At 43.2% G+C, this 18,411-nt stretch overlaps 1 protein-coding gene across 1 annotated transcript in view; it reads right to left on the minus strand.

Moving 5' to 3' along the window:
* Positions 1–18,411, minus strand: part of NPC1L1 (NPC1 like intracellular cholesterol transporter 1) — a 79,283-nt gene that overhangs the window by 34,425 nt on the left and 26,447 nt on the right. Inside the window, exons 4-10 of the mRNA XM_068274763.1 lie at positions 17,820–17,920; positions 15,489–15,661; positions 12,982–13,110; positions 11,228–11,410; positions 7,141–7,255; positions 1,451–1,578; positions 806–943 (exon numbers count right to left, since the gene is read on the minus strand). Coding sequence (XP_068130864.1) covers positions 806–943; positions 1,451–1,578; positions 7,141–7,255; positions 11,228–11,410; positions 12,982–13,110; positions 15,489–15,661; positions 17,820–17,920 — 967 coding nt within the window. The remainder of the gene's footprint in view (positions 1–805; positions 944–1,450; positions 1,579–7,140; positions 7,256–11,227; positions 11,411–12,981; positions 13,111–15,488; positions 15,662–17,819; positions 17,921–18,411) is intronic.

An 18,411-nucleotide genomic window follows, 5' to 3' on the forward strand; every position in this document is an offset into this window, starting at 1 on the left:
CCCCGTGTGCCTCCTCCAGTCCCCATGTGCCTCCTTCTGTCCTTTTTTGTGCCTTCTTCTGGCCCTCATGCCTTCCTCTGTCCCCCTGTACCGCCTGCTACCCCTCTGTGTACCTCCTTCTGTCCTCCTGTGCCTCCTTCTGTCCTCCATTGTGTCTCATTCTGTCCTCCTTTTTTACTTCTTCTGACCCTCATGCCTTCTTCTGTCCCCCTGTGCCTCCCTATGTCACCTTGTGTGCCTTATTCAGTCCCCCTGTGCCTCCTTCTGTCCCCCTTTGTGCTTCCTTCTGTCCCCCTTTGTGCCTCATGAAAGTAGAGCCCTGCTTATGTGTATTTTCTGGTGAAACGCTGCCTGCATTTTGTATTTTCTGATGAAACGCTGCCGCCCTTACGTGTATTTTTCTGGTGGAACGCTGCAGCAATAAGTGTAATTTCTGGTGAAACACTGCCGCATTATGATTATTTTCTGGTGAAACACTGTTGCAATATGATTATGTTCTGGTGTACCGCTGCTACATTACGAAAATTTTCACATAATATATTGGTGCTTTCATGAATGAATATACATCTCATCTGGTGTGGGCCGATCACTGAACTGAAAATGGTTGGATGGTTGGCCACTCTGGCTGATTTAACGCTTGTGAGTACATACTGCATGAATGTAATCTGTGTGGTGGGTTGTAAATAACCTGAGTGCATATGATGTTGTGGTTGAGCTGCAAGCAGTAAAATATATTTAGAACAATAATAAAAGAATAGATAAGGTGACATGGGACCAAGCAACATCTACTAATAGTTCCACTCACCACTACAACTCGACTGAATGAGTTCAGTAAGACGGGACAATACACCTTCTTCATGAAAGCCACCAAGAGGCCTTCAGAATCCTTCTCTGGCTTTTCAGACTTGCTCTTTATGCAGCAACAGATGTCAAATCTTGAGCTCTAGAAAATAAGGAAAGACGTCACATCACTGTTGGATTTATTGTGACTGGATCCCAGGTAAATGTGGAAATAGGTATAGAAAGCAAGAAAGAGCCGTCATCTCTATATCCCCAGAAGCCTGGCTTTACCTGTACCTCCCAACTTTTTGAGATAAGAAAGAGGGACAATATAAAACACGCCCCTGCCACACCTCTAACCACGCCCCACCACACCCCTCATCATGCATATCACAAAGAATTCAGAACCAACACATGTAGTTTATCATTCATTCACAATGGTCCTCTCTAGCATCAGTAGTTTTTCTTCATTTTAACATTTGAAAATAAGAAATATATCAATTGAATTGATGGGAATAAAGTTTAGAGTCAGTTAAACACATTCCTCAGTAGAAAAATACATATATTAACACAGATCTGTACATCAGTCCTGAAAGAGGGACAAATGAGGAAGAAAGAGCGACAGAGGGATTTGGTTCCAAAAGAGGGACAGTTGGGAGCTATGCTTTACCTCTTGCCGCTTCATGTCCAGAGCCACCAGAGCCACAAACATGGAGATCTGAAGCAGGAAATCAAATATGATGGCGAGGGCAGCATTCAGTGCAAATGTACGGACTGCAGGCATCTGTGTGAGGGCACCTAGGAGTAATACAGTTATAATGTAACTTGCTTTTTCCTTAATTAGGGTTAGCTGAATAACCATCTATTTATAGCCAAAGAATAACAACAGTTTGTTGATTTTGCTATTTACGGTTATTATTATTATTGTGTATTTATATAACGCTGACATCTCTTGCAGTGCTTTACAAAGTACGTAACCATTTAGAGCCTATTCGTCCTCTGCCTGCATCATACTCTGTCGGCATCATGTTTAGCCGATGCTAAATGCTTTTCTGCAACCTAGCGGAAAAGCATTTGGCTTGAGTTCTCGTTCTGTTTTGTTTTGAGCCTTATGGAACCGCTAAACGCAACCGCTACATGCAGCATCAGATATATTTTTATCGATCGGTGGTAAACGCATTGAGATTAACACTCCCATTCATCTTAATGTGACTGTAGGTTGACTCCGGCGGTAAAATAATGGCAGTTGTGCATGTTAACCAACGCTAACAGTACTACCTCACTCTACCTCCATTGAGATGTGATTATACTGCAATCTCTCATCAGCAGAAAGGGATTAAGATGAAATGGGGCCCTAGAAAAAGTAACAGTTTTTGCCCAACGCTAATGATCACCTGGATTTTTAGTAAGATTTGATGGGGACTAGCATCCATAGGCCCCTAGACTTCTGCCAGGCCCTTGGCAAGTGTTTAGAATTGCCTTATGGATGATCACATTATCATAACTCGCAAGCACTGTTCCCCCCCCCCCCCCCACCCCCCACAATGTTGTACGTAGCAGGGATTTCTGTTGGTCTGCGCATGCGCGCCACATCACACCGCGTTTAATTTGTTTACACTTGTATTGCTGCATAACCTGAGGTATAGGCATGGATCATGCGACAACGTGCTGCAGGCCTTGCATCAGGAATGCGGCAGTTTGGATACTTCTAACACACCGCGTTGCAGCGCGTTAAGTGTGCACGTCTCCATAGATGCGCCGGGGGAAGTGTAACATGGGGCAACGCAGTAGGTAAGTGTAAAAGGGGCCTCAAGGTGCTGATTGTGTTGCCCTAAAGCCAACCTCTATTTGTAGAGTGGAACTTCTGAATCCTGTTAAGGTATTTCTGCTGCTAAAAGGTCCTAGTGATTTTGAATGCAACACTTTAAGGGCTTGTTCACACTAAGGGCGTTTTCGCCTTTTTTTAAGCGCCAGCGATTTTCAAAATCACCCTAAAAGAGTTTGTGCAGTGATTCCCTATGAGAGTGTTCACATCTGAGTGGTTAGATTCCAATCTGCTCACCAAAGCGCTGCCTGTACCATTTTTGGGGCGATTTGCCTCAATGGAATGTATAGGGAAATCGCAAAGCGCTTGAAAAAGCGCTTTGTATAGCGATTTCCCCCGCGCTTTTAAGAGTAAATACATTGGGGTTGACTCACTAAACCGTGTTTTGACAAACAGCACGCCTTATGAGAGTTTGCATGCCTTGTGAGAGATAGCACACCTTATCAAAGATAACACGCCTTATCAAAGTTAACACGTCTTATCAGAGTAGCATAGCGAGCGCTATTAACTTATGCCTGCTAATTGGCAATGGCACTCGTCCTGCCCTGAGCCCCTGCGGGTTCGTAGCGCTCGCTATACTACTCTGATAAGGCGTGTTAACTTTTATAAGGCGTGTTATCTCTGATAAGGCGTGCTATTTATCATAGCACGGTTTAGTGAATCAACCCCATTGTATTTATTATTTTCCGTTCCAAAGAGTTCAGTTCCTGACTTGCATCAGGAAGTGAACAAACAATTCGCTCTGCAAAAGTGCTTAGAAAAGCACTTTACAGAAAATCGCAGCACGCAGGGAAGTGCCGGGAGGCGCTAAAAAAAAATCACTCACAAAATCGCAATACGCTGGACTCGGCGATTGCGATTTTAGATGTGAACAAAGCTTTAGAAAGTTTACTAAATACAATGTCAGATTTTGAAATAGGATGTGAAAGAAACATTCCTGTTCCATTTTTAAGTGTACAAAAAAAAGTTTTGTGATAGGTGGATTTATTCTTCCTTATGAATTTATACAGCACTGACTGTATTAGTAACAGTATTAACCCTGTCACAACCATGGTCCTTTTTGAACAGAAGTCAGTTAACCTTTATCTTCCCAGTATTTGTTGGGAAGGAAACTAACACACCAGGGGGAAAACCCTTGCAAACATCACAGGAACATACAAACTCCATGCAGATAGCCCCCGGCCCCTGGCCAGGACTTCATCCTGAGATGCTAGTGCTACAAGGAGAGATTGGCAATTATTGTAAAATATACACACACACATATATATATATATATATATATATATATATATATATATATATCTGCAGTATATTATGGTACAGGGCTGTGAAACCCTTCAGCAAATATTTGTTCACGAGGGTTTTGTTTAAAGTTTAACTGTTCCCCACACAGTGATCCTCAGTGATGTCACTCCTCCTGACCCCACAACCTGCAGGTTACTACATACTGGTTTGTTTTAGCTGCTACTCCTACTTGAAAAAATACAGATGATGATGTGTTAGTATGTACTACTGCTATGTAAGAACTATTCATAATCATCATTATAAATGATTTATTTGATGCCGTCATCTTTCGTGGCGCTGCACCGAAGCTAAGTTGCAGCTCCTCCTACTCATGAGCTTCTGTTTCAGGAAAACAAAGTTGCAGGTGAGTACTGAGCTAAGGTGGTCATTTGGAGTTTATTTTTACCTTCAATCCAGTGGCGTAGCAATAGCTGTAGCAGCCATAGCAACTGCTATGGAGCCCCAGAGAAGGGGGGGGCCTGGTTGATGCACAGGCATTCTAAAGAATTCTAAATGGATGTCGGGGATGCATCTTACTATGTAATGCCCTCACTGCATGTAATTACAGTTTGCTTTACCGCTCAATGGGCTGCGTAATTTACCGAACTTTAAAGGCAGCTGGGAAAATGTTTATGAATTAGCACACAAAGATCTAAAATACCGAATGCGGTAATTTAACGACCAGAATATTTTATCGCAAAGCCTTTTATGAATCGAGGCCAAGTCTCAGCGCTTGTGAACTATGCACAGTGTGCATTGCATGAAAATGTAAATTGCTCAGTCAATTCATATTCATAGGTTAGGGGCAGGTGACATTGCTCAAGAGCGTCTAGATATGATAGCACATGAAAGTTTTGTATGGGGCCCCATTATGTCTAGCCAAGCTACGTTAGTTGCATACATCACAAAGAAAAAAAAATGTTCCTGCCATGCCATGTTTCATTTGAGCGTAGGGAGAAGCCGAGAGATGGATCTCCCTGTGCTAGGTAATCTCGGGAAATATATATAAAAAATATTCTCCTATTGATTAGCTAATTTCTTCCTCTAGACGTTAATGACAGTAAATCTATCGCAATTCAGGCAGCGCTGCTATAGCTGTAAATATTATTATGGCCTATGCCAGCACCCCAGTGGCGTAGCTAAGGAGCTGTGGGCCCCGATGCAGGTTTTACAATGGGGCCCCCCAAGCACTCTATACATAACAATTGATACAGCGCACCAAAACCTGCCAATGGCAACTACAGTGTCAGAGGTGCAAGGAGGGGATGGCAAACAGTTTGTTAATGATTACCACTATTCAAAGTATCTATAGAAGTGATTATTATGAGCACAGGACCGATAGAGAGCTAATACTGTAGTTGAGGGAGGGCCCTCCGGGGCCCCTCTGGCCCAAGGGCCCCGATGCGGTCGCAACCTCTGCAACCCCTATTGCTACGCCCCTGCAGCACCCAAATCAGGCTCTGTGCAGCACCAAGTAGGCACCAAAATGACCTGACTCAGTCTGTTTTCCCATTGCTCCCTCTAGTGGCCAGAATAATTTGTTAGCCTGCAAGGATGCAATTGATGCAATAGACAATATACATTGGTTGCCACGCGATACTTAAAGTGGTATGAAACTCAAAGTTGCACCACTGCTCTAAAACATGAAACACAGCAACTCAATGACTTTGTAGCAGCTTTTGACACAGTGGACCATCCCCTACTCCTCCAGTCCATGTGCATTCACGACCTAGCCCTGGCCTGGCTCTCATCCTACCTTTCCAACCACACCTTCACGACCTCCTTCAATGAGTCCTCATCCACCCCCAGCCACCTCTTGGTAGGAGTCCCCCAAGGCTCGGTCCTTGGCCCCCTACTGTTCTCCCTATACACATCCTCCACTGGCAAGGTTATCTGCTCCATGGGTTTTAACTATCATCTGTATGCAGATGACACCCAGATCTACCTCCACACCCCTGACCTATCATCCACTACCATGGACAAGGTCTCCTCCTGCCTATCAGCCATCTCCTCCTGGATGTCTGCTAGGTTCCTGAAACTAAACTTGGACAAAACGGAATTTATGATCTTCCCACCCGGCCATCCCTGACTCTCCCAGATATGAATGTCACTGTTAACCACACTTCCATTCGCCCTACCTCTCAAGCCTGATATCTGGGTGTCACCCTGGACTCCGCACCCTCCTTCACCCTCCACATCCAAAACCTCACAAAGTCCTGCAACTTCCCCCGCTGTAAAATCTGCAAGATCTGCCCTTTCCTGACCTCTGTCACCACAAAACTACTCATCCATGCCCTCATAATTTCCCGCCTTGACTACTGCAATGCCCTTCTGTCTGGTCTCCCTATGACCCGAACAGCCCCACTGCAGTCCGTCATGAATGCGGCAGCCAGAATTATCCACTCCTCCCATCGCTCCACCACGGCGGCTCCCCTCTGTGAATCCCTCTACTGGCTTCCTATCCAATCCTGAATCAGATTCAAGATACTGTGTCTGGCCTACAAATTTGTCCACAAAACCTGCCCAGCCTACATTTCCAATCTTACTCAGAGGTACACACCTAGCCGCTCACTCCGCTCTTCCAATAAACTTCGCCTGACCGTCCCCCACATCACCCAGTCCCATGCACGCCTCCAGGACTTCTCAAGAGCCCGCTCCAACACTATGGAACTCCCTACCACCACCCATTAGGGTTTCCAAGAAGGCCCTCAAAACTCAACTTTTCAATTGACTTTCATACCACTTTAAAACATACAGTTGTTGTATACAGTATATGTCTTAAAGGAGACCTGACGTGAGAGGGATATGGAGGCTATCATGTTAATTTCCTTTTAAGCAATGCAAATTGCCTGGCTGTCCTGCTGATCCTCTGCCTCTAATACTTTTAGCCATAGATCCTGAACAAGCATGAAGATCACATGTTTGACTGAAGTTTGACTGGATTTGCTGCATGCTTGTTTCAGGTGTGTGATTCAGACACCACTGATGCTTGAAAGATCAGCAGGACCGCCAGACAACTGGTATTGTTTAAAATGAAATAAATATGGCAGCCTTCATATCCTTCTCACTTTTGGTGTCCTTTAAATTTCATACAAGCAGAATTAAGCAAGTGAAATAACTTTTACTCCTAAAACCTATTCTACCGAGTGTCATATTATCTTCTATCTTTTAGAGCACCTCAGTAAAATATACTGTAGTTACTAGCCAGCTCAAAGTGTGATTGCCTCACAGTGCTTTAAAAAAATACCTACCTAGGAAAAAACAAAGGGACTCAGAGAGACTACAAAGTAACATGCTAGGTGCCACAGTGCCCAGCACCCGACCGATCTGCTCCTCCCTCTGCTCCCCCTCTCTTCTCTTGTCCCGCTGAAAGAGAAGAAAATATCAAAGATGAGACAAACATATGACAACCAATGACATTAGAAAATATGTTGACTTCAATAGAACCAGAATAATTGTTTTCAAATTCAGGTGTGCACAGAGGCAGAATCTCCACCCACCCCTACCTGTTCAATTGGATCCATCCTCAACCTGGGGGGAGGTGGATCGATCCAAAAGGTAAGAGGACAGGTGTGGATGGGCGGAGAGTCTCTCCTCATACACACCTATAATTTTAAGTCCTGTTTTCCTTCTCTCAGTTGAGCAAAAAAACTACTTAGTAGTACAAAAAAAACTAGCTACTAAAAGTAACCAAAGATGTCAGCCTTGATATGACTCATGCGGACAAATTGAACATTTGTATTGATGGCCAGCTGCCACTGCACTGCAAACACTGCTTGTGTCTGATTCCAGCAACATTCTCCCTGCATCTGCCCAGATGCAACCACAGGAACAAACTCTATTCAAGTATTGGAAGGGCACTGAGCAAACACCATGTGGGTCTATAAGGCATTCACTGTTCCTGAGATGCTGTAGGTGGTATTTCTGTACAGTTTAGTAAAGACAATACCTAACCAGCTCTGCTCTTCAACATCCCTTGTGAACTGCCCTCAACATTTCCATTTGGTACTATGGCACTCAATGGTTTCTTGATGGGAAAACCAGTACAAATGCGCAAGTGTGAGTCAGTAGCCAAATGTTAAAACTTTCAGATTTCAAAATCCAGTCATCCAAATCACAGGGTACCAGAATAGCCATTACAGTAGCTGTGTTTGGTTAAATTGGTCCTGTATAAAAATAAAAACCCCACTATAAGCACAGGCAGCAGAAGTTATAACAGAGCAGCATGAAAAAAATGTTTACAAATTAACCATTTGTGCCATAAAATACAGGTCTTGTTGGTTAGCCACTCCCCTTTTCTGAAAAACTGCCATGGCATTTTTCTGCCTTTGCAGAGAGTTCTAAAGCCGCATATACACGTGTAGATGCGGCTCCGATGTTCCTTATCAATCGAGCCGCTGATGCGGCTCGATTGATAAGATCCAACAGGACGGATCTCCGCACCGCCGATTCCCTGCTCGCTCCCCGCGAGGGGACAATGGCAGGAAATCGAGCGGAAGATAAGCGGCGCCGGCGGGGACGAGCGGGGAATCGAATCCGGCGCACGCGCAGTGAGCAGGGACGCGGCTGGCACACGCGGGGACGCGGAAGAGGTGATCCGGCGGCTAATCGAGCCGCCGGATCGGAGCCGCATCTACGCGTGTAGAGGCGCATTAAGAGATTGTGTCATCTGTGGGTGGGCGGAGCCTCATAGTGTGGCCTGAGGGGTTCTCTGCTTCTACCTGGACCACTGAGCCAGCCTATCACAGAGACGCCAGTACAGTGCCTGAGCTACTACAATGCTTCCCTGCTGCTTAATGAAGTAGTCAGCTGTTGCTGCATTGGGTAAAAAATACTCTGGCAGTTCTTTGCTTTAGAATTCACAACGGTGGTCCACTTTAAGTTTTTTTATATATTGTTTTAGGTGTAGGTACACTTTACTTCAATATAGAACTTTATATTTCATCTACTAAAAAATACATCACAAGTTGTCTTACTATTTTCTTTCTTTGATGTTTGGCTATATTTTGTTCATATTCCCAAAACTTAATATGAGTAAAACGGAACTAATCATTTTTCCACCGTCTCTGGCCACCTCTCTGCCTGAAGTAACTATAAATGTTAATAACACTCCCATAACTTCAGTTCCCAAAGCACGGTGCTTGGGGGTAATATTCGACTCTTCTCTCTCTTTTATTCCTCATCTTGACTCCATAACCAGCTCCTGCCATCTCCAACTCAAAAATATATCTCGCATCCGTCCCTTTCTCACTCAAGACACAACCAAAATGTTAATACATGCTCTTATAATTTCTCGTCTGGACTACTGCAACGTACTACTTTGTGGACTACCGTCTAACAAACTGGCCCCGCTCCAGTCGGTACTGAACTCAGCTGCTCGTCTCATTCATCTTTCTTCTCGATCTTCCTCTGCTGATCCTCTCTGTCAAGCTCTTCACTGGCTGCCAATTAACCAGAGGATCCAGTTCAAACTCCTAACCCTAATCTACAAAGCTCTCCACAATCTCTCTCCCCGGTACATATCTTCACTCATTTCCAGATACAAACCCAATCGCAATCTCAGATCTGCACACGATCTTCTGTTGTCCTCCTCTAGAATCATCTCCTCACATTCCCGCTTACAAGATTTTGCACGCACTTCACCCCTTCTCCGGAATCCCCTCCCACAACACATCCGTCACTCGCCAACCTTTGTTACTTTTAAATGCTCTCTAAAAACTCATTTGTTCCGACAAGCAAATGCGCTACCCTAGGCCACTGCCCTTTGTCCTAAGACCAAATTGCACTCCTACTAGGTATCCTAAAACACACTGCCTTTATATATTTTATCGTATACTACCCCTCCTCTTGTTTCCCCCCATTCCCTTTAGATTGTAAGCTCACAAGGGCAGGGCTCTCTCCCCCTTTTGTGTCTTGGAAATCATTATACATTTTATTCATCATGTTACTTTTATCACTGTCATTACCACTTCTGTATTTTGTACTCTGTATGCTGTATCATTTTTTATATTTTGTCACTAATTATGTATCTTGTATATTAGTGTACACCATTGTCTGTATTATGTACCCCATGTTTGTTTCTTACTTTGTACAGCGCCACGGAATATGTTGGCGCTTTATAAATCAATAATAATAATATATATAAATGCACAAGGAAAACAATTGGCTCTTGGGTGCATGCAGAAAAACTTTACATTTTATTCTTGCTTTATGTCAAAAAAGTTTTCTAAAGGATTTCAAAAATACATATATATTGCACAAATGTGACAAACACCAATTATAGAATACACACCCATTAAAAAAGGTCCATCTGACTGAGACCCCACCCCTAGAAAAAAAACCCCTACAAAGACCTATGGAGGCTGCAGTCCTCCCCCTGAGATCAAGTCCTGGTAATAAAGTGATGGAGACCAATGCGGATGGAGAATGACATCGGCTCTGTTTGAAAAGCAACTGTGTGTCTCATTAACTCTGCTGCTTCCTGCAATCTGCGCCTGGGATTGACCTGTATATGGATGCAAATTGCCATTTGTGTTGCCTTCTGTCATTGGCTTTATGTGCAAAGAAACTGTGCTTTCCTGCTATGCTTGTCTTGTTGGCTGCAATCTGCGATTGGGATTGATTTGTGTATGGAGTGGAGATCTCAAGCCTTATGAAAGAAATATATATGGAGTAACATCTATGCTTCACTAACCTACTTACAAGCTTCAATCACGGCTATGCTCTCATTTATCAACCTATAAGCTTTAATAACGCCTGGGCATGTCCATTTTTTGCTCATTTTTTGCTTAACAAACAATCATCAGATGGTCTTCAATATTTGCCTGGATCTTTAGAAGTGCACTTTATTACCAGGACTTGATCTCAGGGGGAGGACTGCAGCCTCCATAGGTCTTTGTAGGGTTTTTTTTTTCTAGGGGTGGGGTCTCAGTCAGATGGTCCTTTTTTAATGGGTGTGTATTCTATAATTGGTGTTTGTCACATTTGTGCAATATATATGTATTTTTGAAATCCTTTAGAAAACATTTTGACATAAAGCAAGAATAAAATGTAACGTTTTTCTGCATGCACCCAAGAGCCAATTGTTTTCCTTGTGCATTTATATATATTATTTTGTTGGCATGGTGCATGCATAAAACATTGTCTGGTATTTGAGTCTATACATCATATATGGTTTATCGTGTTGTTTGGCTTTCCTGCATCTTCCTTTTTCCTATAAACTACAATAATAATAATAATAATAATAATAATATCACAATGCAACTTAGCTTAAAACTATACAGAGAAGGAATAGTGCTTATTCCTGCAGTTTTTCACCTCAAATTCGGATATTCATACCTGAAGCTCCAGGACAAAAATGAAGATGTTATCAGCTCCAACTGCCAAAACGAGGAAGGGTACAACTTCAACAATGATGAGCGTAGACTGCACACCCACATAGCAAAAGAAACCCATTGATGACAACACTGCTCCAAGGACAACCAGGATTCCACCAAGGCCCAGGGTCACCTTAGAGTCCACCTGAGAGAGGCAAGAGTCATCAGATTAGTGAAATCATTATGAGATAAAATGTGTGTTACCTACGGGGAGACGGTTTGCTTATTGATGAGATCTTGCTGCACGCTGCAGTTTAATGAATCAGGGATTTAGTTTCCTTCTTTGGGAACAATGTAAATATGCAGAATGATGTACATGGGATGCAGTGGCGGAGCTATGGGCCCCGATGCAAGTTTTACATGGCCCCCCCAAGCACTCAATACATAACAATTGATACGACGCTCCAAAACCTGCCAAGGATTTCCACAGTGTCATAGGTGAAAGTAGGGGATGGGAAACAGTTTGTTAATGATTATTACTATTTAAAACATCTATTGAAGTGATTATTACCAACACAGGGCCAATAGAGAGATAATATTGTGATTGAGGAAGGACCCCGATGCGGTCTCTACCTCTGCAACCCCTATTGCTACGCCACTGATGGGATGTACCGTAGACAGTTATTATATAGTTATATCCAAGTGTTTTCAACCCAATACCCTCTAGACCAGCCTTTTTCAACCTTTTTACCCTGGAGGAACCCTGCAAATAACTTTTGGATCTCGAGGAACCCCTGCAAGCAATTTTTTGATCTCAAGGAACCCCTGCATTTATTTTGCAGGAGGCGTGGTCTTTAAAAGTAGATGTGGCTGTTTATTTCACTACCCCCATTACACTGCCACTCATTATACTGTCTCCTGATCCCCAATTTAGTGCTTCTTGTTACAGTGCCCCCTATTATAATGTGCTCTATTATACGTCCCCCACGATGGGGGAAAATGCCAAGGAACCCCTGCAGAGTGCTCAGGGAACCCTGGTTGAGAAAGCCTGCTCTAGACTGTAAGCTTGCAAGGGCACAGGCCTCTCCCTAGTGTTTCTTATTCTGCTGTAATTCGGCATCATATAAACATGTACCAGCATTGGTGGTGTCTCAAACTACCCATCACCAATGTATATACTGTACAGTATTTGTATTACTGGATGTCCTGGCTGTACAGAGTTTTGAAAATCTCATGTATCTGTGCTCCTCACTATTTGATTTGTAGTATTGTACTATGCATAGCGCTTAAATTCAGCTCACTCTCGTGGACAGCAGTACAGGAACACTGTGTGGAACTTCATGACCCGGAAGCACTTTACATCGCAGCCATTTTGCCCAAAGGTTTAAAAGTTTAGAAGAGGGGGAATAACGGGGGAAACAGTAATATATTTATTTTAATGTGCTGTAAATCACAGATCTTCTTTAAATTGATATATTTCTTATTTTCAAGTGAAGGAAAATGTGGTTTGAATTATAAAATAACATTTTTCTTATGAAATCTTTATAGTATGCATGACTAGGGGTGTGGTGGGGGCGTGGTTAGGAGTGTGGCAGGGGCGTGGCTTAAATGGAATGTGGAAGATGTTGGTGCTATATAATTACAAAAAAAAAAATAATAATAACAAAAATAGATGCAGGAGCTACAACTGCACTATAAGGTTATCGAGTGGTGAATGTAGTAGTTTTGCAAAGCCTGTGTAAGGCTAATGTACAGAATCCCTGGCGGCTCTCTCACCAGCACTCTCCGGCAGCTGCTGTACTCCCCTAAGGCCAGAGTTATGTATAGGAAGATCACCAGATAGCTGACAGCAAATATGGGAATGTCTTCAGCTGTGCTACGGTTAATCTCATCCTCCAACGATCGCTGTTGTAAGAAAGATGGAAATTAGATACAACAATGGAACACTTGTACACCTACAGCAGATGGAAAACAGAGGACAGGAGAGATTAAAGAGGCACTGTAGTCGTGACATTTAGTAGAATGCACTAAATTATTTAGGATACCCACTTTTACTTTATTATCCTGGTTTCAGCATCAGAAACACTTCCCATATCAATATGTTGCTGTATATTGGTATGGAACCCCGCCTTCCCAGTGATGCTTAGCCTAGGCTGATTAGATATGTGGAATTCCCGCCCCTCCCCCCCCCCCCCCAAGCATTCTGGGAGACCAGGTATATTTTATACTGGCTTCAGGACTCTCAGTAAACAAACATTCCACAGAGATCACCTGGCAGGACTAAAGATGTCGCCGCCTGTAAATCAGGGAGAGGACAGAATTTACAAATACTGATTAAATGAATTATGAATGAATATTGTAAAAAAAATATATATTTATTAGTAGTAGACCCAAGCCCGTTTAAAAACGGGCTCTAGGTCTGTCTTTTAAAGTGCGCATAAGCGTGCACCTGCCTCTTATGTGTGCTCACCAGTCGGCCAGGGCCGGCGCTACCATAGAGGCAAAGGGGGCAGCTTCCCCAGGGCCCCAGAGCTTGTAGGGGCCCTCAGTGGCTTCAAGAGGAAAAAAACATTTTAAAACGACCTTATAGTTTTTGAGAAAATCGATTTTAAAGTTTCAAAGGAAAAAAATACACATTTAAAAACCTGCCGATTTTAATGGTTAATAGCAAATCCACCTTAAATGCTAGAAACCCTAAATTTTCAGGATATGTTAAGGAGATCATTGGGAATAAAAGGAAAAAACTATTTTTCAAAAAGACCTTATAGTTTTTGAGAAAATCGATTTTAAATTTTCGAAGGAAAAAAGTATACTTTTAAATGCGGTAAATGTCACTTTTCGTAGCAAACCTAACAGTAGTGTAATTTTATATGCATCAAACGAAAGAGCAATACATTTCCTGATGGGGTTTCCAGGGGGTCCATATGCAGCCGCAGCGCTTTGGCCAGAGATCGCTATACAGCCGCAATATGGCTCTATGAAGATCCCTGGCATTTTTTCCTATTTTCCCAATTTTTTTTATGTTTAGAGTGTGGGAATTTAAAATAAATAAATAAATGATGTGGGGTCCCCCCTCCTGAAACTTTTTAACCCCTTGTCCCCCATGCAGGCTGGGGTAGCCATAATGTGGAGCTCCGACCGATTGGGGCTTCACACCCTGACTATAACAGCTGCGAAAAAGGTCCCTTAATGCCGATTTTTGTTCCGGGGTATTAGTTGGGGGGCCTCCCAGTTTTATTTTGCCCTGGGGCCCCATTGTTGCCTAAACTGGCCCTGCAGTCCGCCTGCACACACGCCGGCACGGCTCACTGGCCAGTCCTCCTGTCTCAAAGGCTGTCCGGGTCTGTGCTGCGCACATGCGCAGTAGAGAAAAAGCACGATCCAATGACACAGAGACAGGAACATGTAGGGACAAAGGGGTTTTATTATAGAGTATATTATTTTCACTTTACAGTACACCTGAATGGGGTTTTGTTTTCAAAACATTTTATTAGTGGAAGACATGTTAAACAAACTGGGTAAATAGCATTTTGAACAACATACTTTTTATACATATTGTCTGATTTCTGGAACTGTGGCATATCACAGCACTATCCTCCTCCCCTCCAGCTCCCCCTCTTTCCTCCGCTGTACTGAGTCTTCAATGATGGCCGGGGAGGAAGTATCAGTAGTACTTCCTCCTCTCTGCCCGTCCTTAGCTCCGCCCCTGCACTCGCAGCTTACAGTTCCGATCTGAGTACCGCACACAGCGCGCAGGGTGTACGGGCTTGTGGTAATTCAGGTCAAAACGATAGTGTAATAATATACACTATCGTTCTGACCTCAGTTATCAGAAGTCTGCACACAGCGCAGTTCCCATGCCCGCTGTATGCAGTACTCAGTTCAGGAACTATAAGCTATGAGTTCAGGGGGTGGAACTAAGGACTGGCAGAGAGGGGAAAGTACTGACACTTCCTCCGCGCCTTTCATCAACGTTCTGCTCAAGTCAAATATTTTGGCTGAGCAGAGTGGGGGACTCAGGGGGCGCTGAAGGGGGAGGATTGTGCTGTGATGTATGTCACAGCACCAGAAATGACACAGTATAAAAAGTATATTATTTACAACCAGGTTCAGGGGTACTTTAAGGGGAAAAATTTGGATTGATTAGGCAAACCACTTGTGTACAACAGACTGGATGGCACAATAAAGTTAAAATCTAGGAGGCAACACAGGTCTGGAAAAAAGAAAGAAGCGGAGTTTCAGACCAGTGAAAGATGGGGAAGGAGGGTACGGCTGCTGCTCACCTCTGCCATGTAACCGAAGGTCAGGTTACTTTTTGGGTCCTTTAGATAGTCTTGCACAATATTCAGAAACTCGCTCTCCCACAACAGGACATAGTCAAATCGCGGGTCCGACCGGGGAAAATTGTTCAGGGAGATGGTCAGAATGAGAGCTTCTGCCTCAGAGAAACGACTTTCTGTAAGATGGACAAGGAGGAGAAAATATCATGAAGAACGGTAAAGTATAGTTTTTGTTTGGTTTTAACCACTTAGTGCTTTATGTTAGTTTTTAACCATTTGTACTAATTCATTAATAGGAAAAAAAACTGTGGTTCCATGACACTCAGTTTCCAAAGCATCCTCTGCCATCCAGTGAGATGACACTTGTCTGTAGGGACCCTGTGTGAGTGTTGCTAAGTTAGTCTGAGAAGGTCCTTTTGTTTTTAGATGCCCATTAACAGTAACATTTTTTAATCAGATGCTATCTTTCAATGCACATTCACGATAAGTAAGTAAGTAGGTAATAAGTAAGTAATCGGAAGGTAATGATCGATTGTTCTCATAAACGAGTCAATTAGGGCATTTCCTGTCTTCAGATACGATTGTAAAACCCAACTTTTGGATTTCTTATTCTGTTCCAATCAACTATAGAATTGTTTTAAATTGATTTTTGCCACACCCTGCAGTTTTCTGTACAACTTGATCTTAAAAAAAAAAAGTAGTTTGTAAACCCACACGTGTCAGCGCCCGCTATGACATGTACATCTGAGTACAGATACACTCAGATTTTACTCAATACAGCGCAAAGCAAGTGATTTCAGTGCAGCACTTTGGGGTTTGCCATAGGCCGCAATGAGAATTACGACTATATCGGTGCTTAATTACTAATTTGGGTGCCGGCAATTACATATTCATCCTGAGTAGCGACAACTCAGAGGGGGAATAGCATTAACGCCACCCAGGAGTTTGCCTGCAGCAGGATGAGTCATCTTTCAGGCAGGGCCAGGCCGAGGCAGAGGCAGGAGAGGCTCTAGCCTCAGGATGCAGTGTAGGAGGGGGCACACAACTCGCGCTTCGCCTATCATTCCCCTTTTGTGTTTGAAGCAGAGAGAATTAAGAAAAAGGGATACATGGCATTGGCCTCAATTCACTAAGATCATGCTAGAGATAATAAGGCAAGAGAAAACTTACCTCCACACGTGAGAGAGTTATCTTACCTCTTCATTCCTTAAGTTACCTCTCCTGTAGTTAATTTACCTCCTCTGTAGTTAATTTACCTCCTCTGTAGTTATTTTCACATGCAGCTAATTAACAGCCTGTCTTTAACTCTGGAGTTATTTTAAGGATTGGAGAGTTAATTTAAAGACAGAAGAGTTAACTTTAGGCTTGCCTGAGGTAAAATGTTTCCTGAATACTACATGCCTTATCACCATGGTAACAACTCTAGAAGAGTTATTAAAGACAGGAGATAAGTTTAGTGAATTGAGGCCAAAGACTGCAAGCCAGATAACTAGAGATTAAAGTGTTGGGGAGGTTGGGGGCCCTGGGGCGCCTCTTAGCCTAATAGCAATCAGTGTGTGGCGGCAGGCTGGGAGGAATGGAGGGGCCGACTTCGGTGTCTCAGCTTTGGGTGCTGGAGGACCTTGTCCCGGCTTTGCTTTCAGGTTAACCTTGTGCCTAAATTTGGTCGCAGCCGTTTCAAATGTGCGTGTACAGCGGCGGCCTCTCCATTGCCCATGCTGAGCAGTGCCTGGCTGATGCACGACAGCAGCTGAAAGATGGTGGATTCACTGTCGTCAGCCCTCCATGTGAAAAAGACCTCCAGCTCCTTTCACACTTACGCCATTGCGTCATGTCGCACAAAATTGGTGCATACTGATGCAGAAGCAATGTTAGCCCTATGGGACAATCCCCTAACTCGCGGTGCAGTGCAATGCAACGGCTTCCATCAGGGCAACGCAAGACACACTTGTGATACAGGACAACGCGATGGTGGTGAAGCTTACTTTCATGGTAATGTAAGCCTCACTGTCAAAACTTTAAGGTGCGATGCCACTTTTTATATAACGGTACAATTGAAGAACAATCAGATCGCAACAGAAAGCAGCAAATGTGAAAGGACCCTAAGGATGCATTTTAACTCACTACCCATACAATTCTATGGCCCTGTTCACATCTCTGTGCAGTAACAAATTGCATTATTCTTACGCTTTGATTTAACATGTATGTTATAATGCGCACAGTGTTAATTTCAGTTCACACACATTGTAATGTGTTATGTGCTATACAACGCGCACAGTGTGAAGGGTAGCACTAGAAAGTGTATAACATCAGTGTATAACTGGCGACTGTTACCCTCATAACCGCCTACAGCAAGGAACGGAAAGACAGGAGCACCATAGTCTGCCATACAGCTCAGCTCCAAATCGGTAATGTCCTGGAACGACAGCGGGGAGCTGCAAAGGAAGATGAAGAAAGAAAGCTGATATCAGTCTGAGATGTTGTATTGATAACTAGCACAGTGGCTCTTCACTTTTTCTCCTTAAGGTGGCCACACACCATACAATTTTTTAAATATCTGTTTAATTTAAGAATTTTAATCAATTTTTCTGACTAATTGTAACATTTAAAAAATCTGACCAATGTACCACACATGTATGTTAAATTTTTCCCCAGTTATGATAAAAATGATTAAAAACTAACAAACTTGCTAGGGTGTGTATATTAATAAGTTGACAATCTAACACACACCATACAATCTTTAGAAAGAAGGAAGAAAAATATCTGGCATTCCAGATCGATAAAAACCGAAGAAAATGGGAAATCCGGAAATCCAGTCGAATGAAAAAAAGCTTTAAATTTTTTCGGGAGATCCGATCTTTATCGAATTGCTGTAAAATCGGATCATTTTATTGTATCGTGTGTGGCCACCTTTAGGCTTTGTTCA

This window comes from Hyperolius riggenbachi, chromosome 3 (assembly GCF_040937935.1).
Source record: "Hyperolius riggenbachi isolate aHypRig1 chromosome 3, aHypRig1.pri, whole genome shotgun sequence".
Classification (NCBI taxonomy): domain Eukaryota; kingdom Metazoa; phylum Chordata; class Amphibia; order Anura; family Hyperoliidae; genus Hyperolius; species Hyperolius riggenbachi.